Source organism: Pempheris klunzingeri, chromosome 3 (genome assembly GCF_042242105.1).
Source record: "Pempheris klunzingeri isolate RE-2024b chromosome 3, fPemKlu1.hap1, whole genome shotgun sequence".
NCBI lineage: Eukaryota > Metazoa > Chordata > Actinopteri > Acropomatiformes > Pempheridae > Pempheris > Pempheris klunzingeri.
Window position 1 is genome coordinate 17,066,824 of NC_092014.1, and position 13,351 is coordinate 17,080,174.

Below are 13,351 nucleotides of genomic sequence, written 5' to 3' on the forward strand. Positions count from 1 at the left end.
AAGAAAAAAACAATGCAGAAGTAGGTTGATACATTCAAGAAAGGTAGACTTTTTTCCAATAGAGTAGTCTATACAAATATGCCCCTTTGATTTAAATTAATACACATATTATGATGAATACATAAGGCTCAATGACCATACAGCACTCTCACACTAATTCTCCAAATTCTGCAAATGGTGTTGCACAGAATACTTTCTCTTGTAGCTGGAACATCTCATCCTCCTTTCTGTAATAAGATGTTTAAGTTTTTTTTTTGCGTGTGTGTGGAAATTTTCCATTTGTTTTCAGAAAGCATCCCTGCGATGGGAACCATTGTTTATGGGTTTGTAAAGTTTGCGATATAATGCAATATAAATAAACTTGACATGTAGACAACAAGTCAAGTAAAGTCTCACTCAGCTGTTTCACAATATGTACATAAATTTGCATTTCACAAAATAAATATTTGAAATTTACATTAAAAGTCCAGTGAGCAGCAGGAGTAAAACTGTTTCAGTGTTTATCAAAAGAGGCAAAGTTACAAGGCCGCTCTAGACATTATTTTACTGAGCGCAAAAACTGTGAGAAAAGGAAATAGAGTTCTGGATGCCCCACACTTCCATGGCCTGGATCTTGAAATGTCCCTTGCATAGTGGGATGCTCTTGAATGTGTCACAAGGCTCTGAGTATCCTCCCTCTAGGTCTTCCTGTAGGAAGAGTGCGTGGCCCCCATCGCCGCCTAAGAGAGAATACATACATCAGCACTGCATTCCCCTTGTCAGCTCTCAATGTTTTTTTAAAGACCTGTTTTATTCTTTTAACAATATGCTCAACTGACTTACCAATAATGAGCTGACTGTAACTGCCTGCTATGAACTTGGAGGCCTCTTGTTCCTTGGCTCTCTTCGGCTCTTTAGCAGTCATGGGTTCCTCTGACGGGGCAGTGAACGGGATCGTCAGGTAGCTGGGATCCTGGGGGGTTCCAGCAGGACAGGTCAGGGTTGTGGCGGCTCTGGCGGAGGTGATCGGGGAGCAGCCATTAATGGTTACCTCAGCGGAGGGGCAGCTGATGGCTCCAACCTGCTGAGGGGAAGCTCTTCTGGTCATAATGTTGACCATCGCCTGCTGGTAGCGCTCCATGCTGGGACGAAGCTGAAAGAGCATGCAAATTTCTTGTTTGACACATGTTGTTTAAGAGGCCTTCCAGCTAATAATAATAGGACGTTGACACATGAAGTTGAGACAAGATCCACAGATTTTTTTGCATGTTAGAGCAAACCTGAATATGATGTACCAGAGCTGCATTCAAAAAGGAAGCACGAATATGTCTCACCGTAAAAACAAAACATTCCCCAGTTCCAAAATATGCAGGTCCATCAGAATCATACTTTCTTCTTTCTATCACATCTGTTGACAGGAAGGCACCAAAGACCTGAGAAATGGGAGATATTAGTATTTTAGATCAAAAACCTAAACTTAAGTCAAATCAAAATATTTAATCATAATATTAAAATTCATTTTGTTATCTAATGTTACCTCTTCATCCTCAGTTCTGATCATCAAGACTGCTGGTTCATGTCCCTCCAAGTGTGAATAGAACCTGTATGAGAGAAAAAAAACATAACCATGTGTTGTCTTGACAACTAAAGTAAACCTAATCTGTAATTTAAGAAATTAAGAGGAGCTGAAAGGGTCTGATGCAAGACAACATCATCACAACTTAAGCAATTATTATTATATCGGCAAAAGACATTAATAGTTAATAGTTTTAATAGTTGGTAGTTTAAACTTGTTTCTTTTTACAGAAAAAGAACACTTACCACCTTCTGAACTGTAAGTCACTTGACTTTCACACTCAAAGCAAACATGTTGATAGTAAAAACACACAGTCTCTTTCTATTATGTAACTAGACCTGAGAATGCATTCCACTGCTGGGACGTGTCGCTCAGTAGGAATCGACCCACGGTGACCTGACCTCAATTAATATCGCAAGTTTGAACGGAAATCAAAAGTTTTTTAAAATATCAGAGAAACACCTCTAGCCTTAATGCACTCCTTTGAAGCAACAACTCATTCCTTTCTTTGTCTCCCAGGTGTTTTTTCAATGTGATTTATACACTGATCAAAGGTTACTTACGAAACAAGGCTTCTTCCATGCTCAGCTGTGTTAAACAGCCTAACGGGACTGAAAAGGGCAAAGCGCTCGGGTATCCAGGCCCAGACGACTCTCATCTCAGTCCCTGTCACAACACTGGAGGTGAAGCTGTTAAAGTCCACCGTCTCAACCAATTGCCTTTAGGAACATAAAAGTGAGCAATGATGAGAATGTTACATTGAAACAACGTGAATCTGAGCCGTTTTTTCAGGATGACTACATGCAGCCAGCAAATTTTCATCTCATACACCTCAAGAAGACTCCTTTACAAAACACAACCAATTATCACTTAATTCTAGACAGATTCTTTCCTTCCTTTCTTCTATTTCAAGAATGTTTTCTACACATATGCTTCTCATTGGCTGTTCTATATCGACTTCCGTATTTGCCCACCTCTTCTGGTGTATGATGACGCCTTTTTGCATGAGGGAGTCCTTGTTGGCATTGAACAGGAGGTTGAGCTCTCTCCGCATGGCCATCGGAATCAAAAAGGCCCTCTCCAGGAGCCTTTCAGCCGTGCAGTGGCGAGCTACGTTCTGCACAAACCTCTTCATATCTGTTCTGAAGTCCTCCACGTCTGCCACTCGAGATGACACAGATACTTTGTAGAGGCTGAGCAGCGTCAGCGCCACCCTATAAAGATGATTTGGAAATGCTACAGTTTACGTTATTGTTTCTCTTTCATGCCAGTTTTCCACATTTCTCACACCTTGAGATTTAAGGATTTTCTTTACATGTGTCAACAGACCTGTAGAGGACCTTGTAGCCCTCCAGTAGGTAGACATCCAGCACTCTGATGGCGTATGTGAACGGAAGGTCAGCAAATATCCACATGATCCAGTCAGAGTAAAACTCAAAGAGGTTCTGGTGAGAGCTGGCAATCAGCTTACGGATGCCTCTGCAACACCTGTTAGCAAGGTCTCCAAAGGTCATACAGGAAGCGCGGTAGGTGAGAAAGGTCTGGTCGATGTAACGCTTGTTGGGGTCATTGTAGCAGATGAGTCGGGACACACTGTAGAAACACTCTGCTTCATCCTGGCTGAAGTGGAGGAGGAGGGCGACCAGTGCAGGCAGGATGGGGCAGAAGTTCATGTCCGGAAAGTAATCGTCCAGGCAAAGAAGGATCTTTTTAACAGAGTTCAGGCCTGCTTTGTTGAGACAGTATCTGGATAAGAGAAGAAGAAGCAACAGCTCATTTAGTCATAATCCAGTCCAGAGCTGTAACCAGAGCATCACACTCTTTCTGGACATTTCCCAAAAATTAAACCACCAAAGGCCACTAAAGTCAAAAATACAGTATCAAATAAACACCGTCTGTCATGCCTACATGTGGTTATGGTACTGAATACTTTTCAGATTTGCTATTCATAGTTTTAAGTTAATGTAGTGGGTCTATCAGAATAATTTCACTGGGATATGTTGGCACATTTACTTAAAAATGCTTTTTTACAGAACAACTACAGTTTACATCGTGCTTTCATTTTTATATATAGTATAGCGACCTGTCTATGATACATGTATTTATATTATTCCATAACAGTACCTGGGTATTTCTCCTGCCTCCATGTACTCTGGGACTAGATGGATGCTGATTTTCTGTTCTCCAAAAAGCTTCTTGGCCAGTTCATAGTAGACATCTCTGTCTGGAGTGACCGGCCCACTGCAGATATAACCACATCCAGATCATTTGGCTGAGTGGATGTGAGTTAAAATGTACACACCGATTTTGCAGAGGCCATATCAATTTCCCCAAACACATTAATGTTTGTCATCATAACAGAAAATATATTTTTTTGAATTTATAAAAGTGTGGCAGACGCTACCTGGAATTGATGCTGTGGATGATGTGATAGTAAGCTTTGGCCCTTAGTGTATGAGGCATGGCCCAGAATCCTTCTCGGCCCATAGTTTTCAGCTGCTGGTGTTCACTCTGCAGGATCTTCTGGTATCTTTTTGCAGCTTCAGGGTCGATCTTCTCCCAGTCCACAAACTGTCCATACTTCATCCCAGAGCAGGAGATGATTTCCCAGTTGTCCGACTCGGAGATGGTGATCATGGACACTGACCTGAGATTGCCTTTACTGCCTGAGCAAAGTGTGCATACACACATTTAATTTCTATTTTCCTGAACAATGCAATAGGTTTTCAAAAAAAATGAAAATTTTGGTGGTAGAATACATGATATCATAAAACCATCATTTTAATACCATTAAGCTCTCTTGACTGTGAGTGCTTCTTCGGTTTGGACTTGGACTTCTTAGAGGTAACTCGAGCACCAGCGCCACCCCCTTCTGTCTTTTCCTTTTTGTCCACTTCATACTGGATCATGGAGGTTGCCCTCTGCATCAGTGAAGTGGACTTTGTAGTGTTTTCCACGTCATAGTCAGAGTGAAACTCCGACGTCTCATAACTGTAAAAGGACCTAGGGAGCAGTTGATCCAGTATTAAACATGAATTTAGAAATAATATCTTTTTTGTATGTGGCACAGTCTGTCTGTTTTCCAACTTTGCCACAACATTAAAACATGAATCAACAAAAATAGAAGTAAACATGCTTGTTATGTTTTCTGAGCATTATTTGTTAAAAAAAAACAAACAGCATGCATTCAACTTGATTATGAAAACATACCTGGAGCGAGGTCTTAAAATGGTTTCCTCTGTCTGTATCTGCACACCATAGTTCTTTCTCTCCTCTGGACTGTAATATGAGTGAGACCTTTGCCTGTTTCTGCCTCCTACCAAAGAGCCCAGGTCTTGGTCAGAGGACGTGCACATCAAGACTGAATTCATGTTTCCACAATTAGAGAACTCCGGCGTCCTTGAAACATGAATCATCTCACATCTTCTCCTCCAAACAAATGGAAGTTAGAAAGGTAATGTGTCTCCTGTTACTAGCTGCAGGGTCGGAGGATCAGGGCTTTATATAAGCCTATGGGCTGTGCCCACGGGAGGCGAGCTAAAGACATGGTTTGTTTGTGGTGATTTCAGCCACTGATAGTGAAAACAATCCATTGATTTTCCTGTTTCCTTTGACAACACACATCTCATTCTGAGAAGTAAGTGAGAGCAAACAAGGAATAGAAATTTCCAGATCACATGACAAAACAAAGCCACTTTTCTGAGCACAAGAGTTGTGTCCTTCAAGTAACACTACTTACTGCCATGTTTGTAGAGGCTGTTCAAGTGTTATACACATCCTCAATTTCCTGAGGGAACTCTCCCAAGGGATTAATAAAGTGCTATCTTATCTCTCTTATCTCTCACTTTCTACAATAGATTGTTCATTGCCATTGTAATTAACAAATTAATTGAAATCTAAATATTAAATTTTTACAGGCACACCTATCAATAGTTCATTATTCAGAATCAGGTCATCAGAGAGAAGAGGGTGATCATGCAGGCCTAGATGTTGGTCTTTCTTCGAAACCGCTTCATGCGTAGGATTGAAATGCCAAATGAGTCTATTCCAAGAAGTCTTCCAAAGGTTATTGTTCTACACAACAGATATATGTTTTGATCAAAACAAACTTACTGTTTGGTTATGACACATAAAAGCTCTACAAGTACTTATGTCATATGCGGGCTCCACATGTAATAGAGCTGAAAAACAAACTTTTGCCCCATGAGTGGAGAAGAGACGTGGTTGTTCCTTAGTGTCAATTTCCATGAAAGCTCATACTCATACACGTATTCTGAGAAACACGTAGGCTAGGAAATTTTAACAGTTTAAACACAGGAGACCCACGTTGTGACCTCAAAGTCTGTGAGGGCTGTGAGAATTTCCTGTGGTACTTAACTTTCTGTGTATCCCTGCAAACTGCTCTGAAGTTTCAACAAAAATGATCATCTGAAAAATGTAGATTACTGTTTACATGCCCTGGACAATACATTTCTATTTTCCTGAGGAGAGGAGAGGAAAATCAGGCTGTATGCAGGGTGCAAATACTCACTGTAAACATATTGATTATCTTTTTCTAATCTGACTTTCATACAGTATGAACAACCCTGATATGTTATTTATTACTTATCATGATTTCTGTGATAGCTGTTGATGATGACAGTATTCTTTTGAAAGGTAGGCTCTCTCTCCATTAAGTTAGGTTTCAAAAAAATCGCCAATTGTATCTACCTGACAAAGGCTTTGTTGTGTTTAGTGTATTAATCGCTCCCATAAGAGCATCAAACGTAATTACATTTATTTATGGTGCTGGTTTTCTTACCTCTACTTGGAGGATGTCACTGGGGAAGCAACCACCAATATGAGCAAAATCCATGTCAACGTAGGATATACTGTAATAACAATTAAGTATTAATTCATATGTAACCTTAAATGAAAAGCTGGTAAACATTTGGTTTTCTATTCCAATTTCTCCTGCAAAACTCAACAGCGCGGCCCTGAGCTGTCCTGTCCCTCCCAGCGTGCCGTAGTGACGTCACACCCAAACAAGAACCAGTTTGCTGGTGATTCCTCCTGGATGGTTCAAACTAAGTGGATTTTCTCCTCTTAGCTAACTTTTATCGCAATGTCTCAGGATCTCTGGTGAGTTCGAAAGCCACAATAAACTGGCTCAACTGTATTGTTGACCACAGCAAATGACGTTACTAATCCTGATAAGTTATCTACTCTTTGTATCCTGCTAGCTAAACTGGTAGCTAGCTCCTCTGTAACCTATGAAGACCAACGCTAACCAAATATAATAAGTTGCATTACCAATAACCCATTACAAAACCATCTTTGAATGTGTATGTGTCTGGCCTGGATCGGCACAAGGAAATCCGTAGTGTTTTTGCACTGTTTTTGCCATTCGTTGAACCTTTGTAATGTTAGCAGAATCGAAAGAGGAAAGGCGATGCTAAAAAAAAAAAAAGTCACATGATTAATGTGCAGCTTGCGCTCATTCTCTGATGTTTTACCCAGCTAAACTAAACAATATTAACTAACACCAACGCCGCACAAACACACAGTCTGTGCCTACAAAATCAAAGCATTAAACACTAATGATGCAGCTCAAGCTTTGAAGCTGTCAGGGGTCTTCTTTCAACTTTTTCAGACACTCAGTGGTACAACAACATTAAACTCCAGCATCAGAAACAACCATCGAGTTACTTAAAGGCCTCTGGCTGTTTGAGCACTCAACATAATGAGTTAGCTGTATTTACTGCATTGGATTGTAAGGTATTCTTAAAATACAGTTCTTTGTATTTTATATTAGGAAATAGTCAATTGTCCTTAACCGTTCAAATTCTCGCACCAGTGATTCATCTTCTTGTTTGGCTCATCATCACATTAACCATACAGTTGACTGTATGTCACCCTACTCTACTCTATGTTGCTCCATTATTTATCTGTGGCTTCTGTTTGTCATGAGTCAGTAATGACAGAATATCTCTCTCCCATTGATTGATCTCTAGGTTACAGAATTACGATGCCACTTGTCGCTTGGCGCAGGAAATAGCAGAAAATATTCATGAGCGGAACAGGCAGCAGAGAACAGGGGGGAACCCTTCAAAGGTAAGGTGATGCGTTCACAAGTAAAATGGCTTTGCCCTCGAGTTTCTCCTAAAATGGTCAGCTTTCTCTCCTTGTCAGTTGGTGTGAATACCTTCTGTCTTTTCAGATCAACATGACACTACGGGCATCACTGCAGAAGCTCAAGCAGAATATTGCTCAGCTTAAAGAGGGTTTGTTACGAGCTTCATCAACTCGGCGCATGTATCCTTTTGGCTGGGAGTGTTCCAGTCAGTGGAAGTCATGAGATGGAGATTACATTTTGTGCTGGAGGGACTCCTTTGCTTGCGGTAGCAGTTGTCCTCCTATAGAGGGCATTAGAGTGTTTTGAAAAGGTCTGCGCTAAGTGTTTCCTATTATAAAGTCTCTCTATTTATGTGTTAATTCCGAACTGACCCAAAGAAAAGTGTAAGGGAACCATTATCAATTAAGGTGGTTGTAATGTTAAACCTTTTGCGTGACCTTAACTTGGCTTCATCAGAATGCAATCCGAAACTGACAGGAGGCAGAACCTTATTGATGACCTGCTAACCAGAGAGAAGCAGCTTAATGCCACCTTCAAGGGAGACATCACGGAGCCTGAACCTTCCAGGTATTAAAACTTCGTCAAATTATTTTAACCCAAATGAGGGGAAAAGTTAAGAATGTCACTATTTCCAAATGCCATAAAGCATGTTAATGTTGTGAGTGGTGTTGTAAGTGGGATCAAGGACTACAGATTGATAAGTAGACCATTAGATCCAAATATCAAAGGTTTGTGTGAATGTGAACATATTTCCAGTCATGAACTTTCCTCATATGTATGAAAGGTTTCTTAAACTACTAACCTATGCTGCTGCCTCAAATAGCTTTTGAAAAATATTAAGTACCTTTTTCAAGAAAATTACAGAATATTTCTGCACCCTGAGTCTGTGTCTGTCATTGTCAGTCAGTGTCAGAATAGCGAGAGCACGCCACCCCATGATGCTTCAGGATGCGTCCTGCTCAGAACATGCCACCTTTCATTTTGTGATTCTCCTTTCTGAGATCTTTTTCATATCTAGTGCTGGTCGTCCAATTAAAAATAATGAATCCTCGTTCTCTTGTGTATGTCCTTGACCAGAGAGGTCATAGGCTCTGTTCTCTGCTTTGATGATATGTCACCGGTCACTAACTTTCTGTGAAAGTCTTTGTACATCCGGTATGACCCATGTGCTGTGACCTCTCTCTGTGCTATCAGTCGGAAGGGGGTCTGTCTGCCTGCCATTCAGGGCGCTTAACTTCATAGCTAATTCTTTTTCATTAGGAGATTTGCTCGCTTTGCACCGTTGATCACACATTTGGCACCACTGAAATGGACACACACACTCATTCAGTGTGTGTGTGCGTGTGTGTGTGTTTTGATGAAGAAGGATGGAAGGACTAAGTTTACAGTTTATAACTCTTCACTGCGCATTTATTCTTGTACTTGTGGAGCGAATCAAAGAGCTAGATGCCACAGCTTATATCCTCTTCATCATCTGATGTCATGTCAATGTGACAGCTTTGAAAACCTTAGGCAGCAGGCAGTCATTACTTTGTGTAATGTTTGACCTAGTCTGGCCCAGGTGATATTTGTTTGGACAGGAAGAGGAAATGGTGTCATGTTGTTAACCTTCTCCGGATTCCCATGTCTGGTTTACAAATGAACTTTTTTTAATATGGCATCTCATTGCATTGCAGAGACTCAGCAATTACAGAAAAACTAAATAAATACAGTACAGTATGTACTTGTGGATGTTTTCTTGAGAAGTGACTGAAATTATATTAAAATGAAACCAAGCGTCACCGTTTCATCAGACAGTAGAATTTAGAGAACCACTTGTATCGATGCCTTGACATGAGAACTGCCTTTCTCTGATATCTTTCACAAGCTTTGGTTTTGGGATTGATCTACTTAGCGGTGCTTTGCACTGGCTTTCATCTTTTTACAGACCACACACCCAATTGCATAAAAGGCTCTGTAAGAAAAAAAAAAAAAATCTTGAATGACATTTTCTAATAAATTAGCTTGGCAAACTGTAATCATGTGGTCGTATGGTTTTTAGTTTGCGCAGTGAGACCTAACTATAATAGTGATATGTGGTGGGTAATTTGGATTTGTGGGTAGGACCCATTCCCACTGTGTGGTCTCTGAGGACAGAATGTGGGAGGGGGTGGATTGGCCATGCTTGGATAATCTAAGCTCTTTTTTTTTTTTTTTTTTTTTTGTGAGAACTTTGGGTAGAATAAAGGGGAATAGAGGTTACAGAGGGGACCTTAATCTATCCCTGAAACAATACATTCTAAGCATCTCCATTTCAGACTAAGCAAAAGAAGGACATGGCGCCTACATTTGAAGGCTCAGTTCACCCCGTTGCCCCTCAGATCCACCTTTCCTCCATTATTCACTAACCTTTCCTTTGTGTTTGATTACACTGGAAATAGTTGTAATTAGTAAAATCTCGCCTGTCTAAATCACTCAGTCAGGACCTGGGTGCTCAGGCTCTGATGGCGGCAGTCTGGTGTAAGAGATGTGCCTGACTGATTTTGCCGCTCCCCACTGACTGGTTAATTGGATCTTCACACACTGGGCACTTGCATGGAGGAAGTGGAGTGCTGGCACACAGTCCCATAGTAATCAAACATGTCAGAGAGTTTAGACCAAATGGCTTGTCTCACCTACTCCTCTGATGGTATCAGCCTCGGTGAGCCAGCACTGTGAATGGTTTCACAATGGTTTTCAGCAACGGCTTGAATTAGTCATCACACTGAGATGCATGAGTTGGGGTGAGATAAAAGTAGTTTTATGCATTGCTAATGCCAAAAAAAGATAAACCCACAGAGCTTTCATTTTTGATTTTGAAAGATAGGGTTTGAATGTATCAATGACACATTGAATTATGTTAGCTAGACACCAAAACCACAAAAAAAAACAGTGTAGTATACTAGCATTATTATTTCCTTAGTCCCCGATAAGCCTACATGTGGCTTAGGTCACTTTTCCTGGGCTTGACCAGCAGACAACTTGCTTACAGCAGACATGGTTAAATGCAGCCTCACACAGAGATGCTGAACCAGTCACCGCAAGACGGCCACGGGGGGGTCTGAAACACATCTTTAAGCTATTAACAGAAGAATAGCTTTCAAACCACACAGCGGTGTTTAGCACAAGGCAGTACAGTGCTAAGAGCTCTCTCGTCTGCCACTTTGTCGGAGCAAAACCTCCCCAGCAGTCCTCAGTCCTGTGACAGATTAACACGCACTGTTTACACACGCCACAAACTAACCTGGTATTTTTCAATCGTTCAAAACACTTAAAGGACAAAATGAGTAAATAGATACTTTTCTCTGTGATCTAAAGTATATTGTTGTCATAAAATGTTCAAAAGAGCACAGTTTTGAAAAGGGAACATGCCTTGTACAGATGTGTTTGCTTTAAGAGTTGTACAGATGTGCAGCGTACTCTAACCATGCATACTGACTGTTTACTTCTATTGCGAAAAGTCACCGATACCCGATGAGTGTTTTAGACTTGTGTGCTGCAATGGTGACTGACAGACAAAGGCCGCTTTTCAGTTTTCATCTATTTTCAGTTGTAGAGCGCTGTGGTGTGATTTTGTCTTTGATATTTTACCAGTTGCTGCTCTGCTTAAGGAATAGTGATATAATCGTCTTGGAGTAAGTATTGTTACGATGATGTTTCACAGGTCGACACTGATGGGCCAAGGAGGAGCGAGTCAAGGTGTCGCGGCCAACCCCTGGCTGGTCAACGAAACGGAGGAGACCAGAGGGCTGACCTTTGGAGAGATCAAACAGCAGCAACAGCGAGTCATTGAAGGTAATTACATATAATTGAATAAATAGAAAATGGGCCGCGCTTTTCGCGAGAGATCAAGCAACCATGATTTCAAGTATGCTGCTTTGTTTCTTTTATGTTTTTTTTTTTTTCCCAAGACCATAATGGTTATAGCAACCATCCATTGCATTAACAATATGCTGCGTCACCAAAATAATATTTGTAACTCATTTGTATATATGTTTGCCCTTATTTGGGGGCTTTTTCCAGTAAAACACAGTAAAAGATAGGCAGCTGTGTTGATGGGAAGTTGTAATTAATAGTATTCTAAACACAACATGATCAGCATTAAACTTGTACTAGCCATTCTTACGTATGCTATTATGTAAAAGGTCAATTGTATAGTTATAATTTATATCTAGAAAACACATTTTAAGCTCATGCCTGCTTTTTCCTGTTTCCTGAATGGCTCTGACATGACTTGAACACCCAGACGTTAGTTCACCTGACTCCATGTGACACTTCATTGCTATGTCTCCATTACGGCTCTGGTTATTGTCAATTTGGGATCAGAGATTCCTGTTAAGACAGTGAAACCAAACCACATGGAGGTTTCTATTCTCCTTTGGGATTTCTGGTGGAGCTGGATAATGGTGAGCGTCTGAACCTGCGGTCATAAAAAATTCCTGTGGCAGAGAGTGTGTCAAACTTGGAAACCTGCGGAGGCCAAATCTTTTCTTTTCTTCTCTCTACTCTTCTTTTCAGCTCTCTCTTCTCCCCACCTTGGCCTGCCGCAGTTATAATAACAGCGGTAAGGCTGAGTGGGGTAAAGTACTGAATGACTCACATGTGGCACTGTGAGCTGAACTGGACCTCAACAGCCTGTCATTCCCATTTCCCAAATAGTTGCCTCATTATATCACAAGTGCAGTATACAGTAACTGCTGCCTTGCCCTACACTACTGCTAAATTTTACATAGGTTCTTGTGCTTACATACATTCCATTGATTGTATTCTTTGCAATATAGTGTATTTTTTGGAGTCTTTTTCTCCATATTGTTTTCTAGCATTGCATAATCTTGTTGCTCTTACCGTTTGTCTCTTTCTTTGCCACATGTTGAAGTCTATAAAAGTCTTTGCTCTCTCTCTTCACAGCCCAGGACGCTGGCTTGGATGCACTAGCAGCTGTCATCAGCCGACAAAAGATAATGGGCCAGGACATTGGCAACGAGCTGGATGAACAGAATGGTAAAGTTTCATTTGCATGCGCGTCTGTACGTATTTGTCAAAAGAATTCCAGACACATTACACAGCGCAGTGTGAAAGCAATCAGACATACTTGTTCTGCAATGGAACGACTTGCCTCATGTAACTTGCTGGACAGTGATACTCCCTCACACCACCGCAGCACTGACATAGTTAGTGCCAAGCACACATGCACACCCTCAAACTACCACTGTCAGAGCGACTGACCTCACCTTCAGGTCATGTCTGTCAGGTTATCCGTTGTCATACATCCCACAGGGCAAACTGACCTCCATCTTTTTGCTACTTAAACACATTTAAAAAAAACTGAAAAACTGCTTTGGGAACTGGAATCTGATCTTCTCAGAGATAATGGTGCATTTGGGTTATTTCTGGCTAAATGCCTCTCCTCTGCGCATAAATAACTTCCATCACAGGCAGAATGTGTTATACAGAATGGAGTGCATTGCTGCAGACTGGCGGCACTTGAGACGTAAGACTTTGGGACGATCATTTGTCAACAGGAGAACAAGTAGATCCTTTAATGCATCACTCTCAGTAGACTATAGCAGCTAATAGGCCAAAGCCCTGAGAGTGTTACTTTACGAAAGAGGATGTACACATGTATTCCTATCGTTTTTTAAAAATTTAATCTCGAGTGCTAT

The 13,351-nt window shown here is 41.0% G+C and overlaps 2 protein-coding genes across 2 annotated transcripts in view; one reads left to right on the forward strand and one right to left on the reverse strand.

Annotated features, from left to right (window-relative positions):
- Positions 1-543: 543 nt before the first annotated feature.
- LOC139199368 (TBC1 domain family member 24-like) lies at positions 544-4,971 on the reverse strand. The gene is made up of 12 exons (XM_070828431.1): positions 4,766-4,971; positions 4,344-4,558; positions 3,960-4,221; positions 3,680-3,796; positions 2,885-3,301; positions 2,530-2,769; positions 2,119-2,274; positions 1,517-1,580; positions 1,314-1,412; positions 1,061-1,132; positions 823-952; positions 544-719 (listed from the first exon to the last, which is right to left on the reverse strand). Exons 1-12 carry the CDS (start codon positions 4,969-4,971, stop codon positions 544-546), a joined length of 2,154 nt encoding a protein of 717 aa, XP_070684532.1.
- Positions 4,972-6,580: 1,609 nt separating this feature from the next.
- stx8 (syntaxin 8) overlaps positions 6,581-13,351 on the forward strand; it is a 40,928-nt gene continuing 34,157 nt past the window's right edge. Inside the window, exons 1-6 of the mRNA XM_070827984.1 lie at positions 6,581-6,676; positions 7,549-7,648; positions 7,755-7,849; positions 8,127-8,237; positions 11,353-11,483; positions 12,597-12,689. Of these exons, the coding sequence (XP_070684085.1) occupies positions 6,660-6,676; positions 7,549-7,648; positions 7,755-7,849; positions 8,127-8,237; positions 11,353-11,483; positions 12,597-12,689 (547 nt within the window). The 5' untranslated portion in view covers positions 6,581-6,659. The remainder of the gene's footprint in view (positions 6,677-7,548; positions 7,649-7,754; positions 7,850-8,126; positions 8,238-11,352; positions 11,484-12,596; positions 12,690-13,351) is intronic.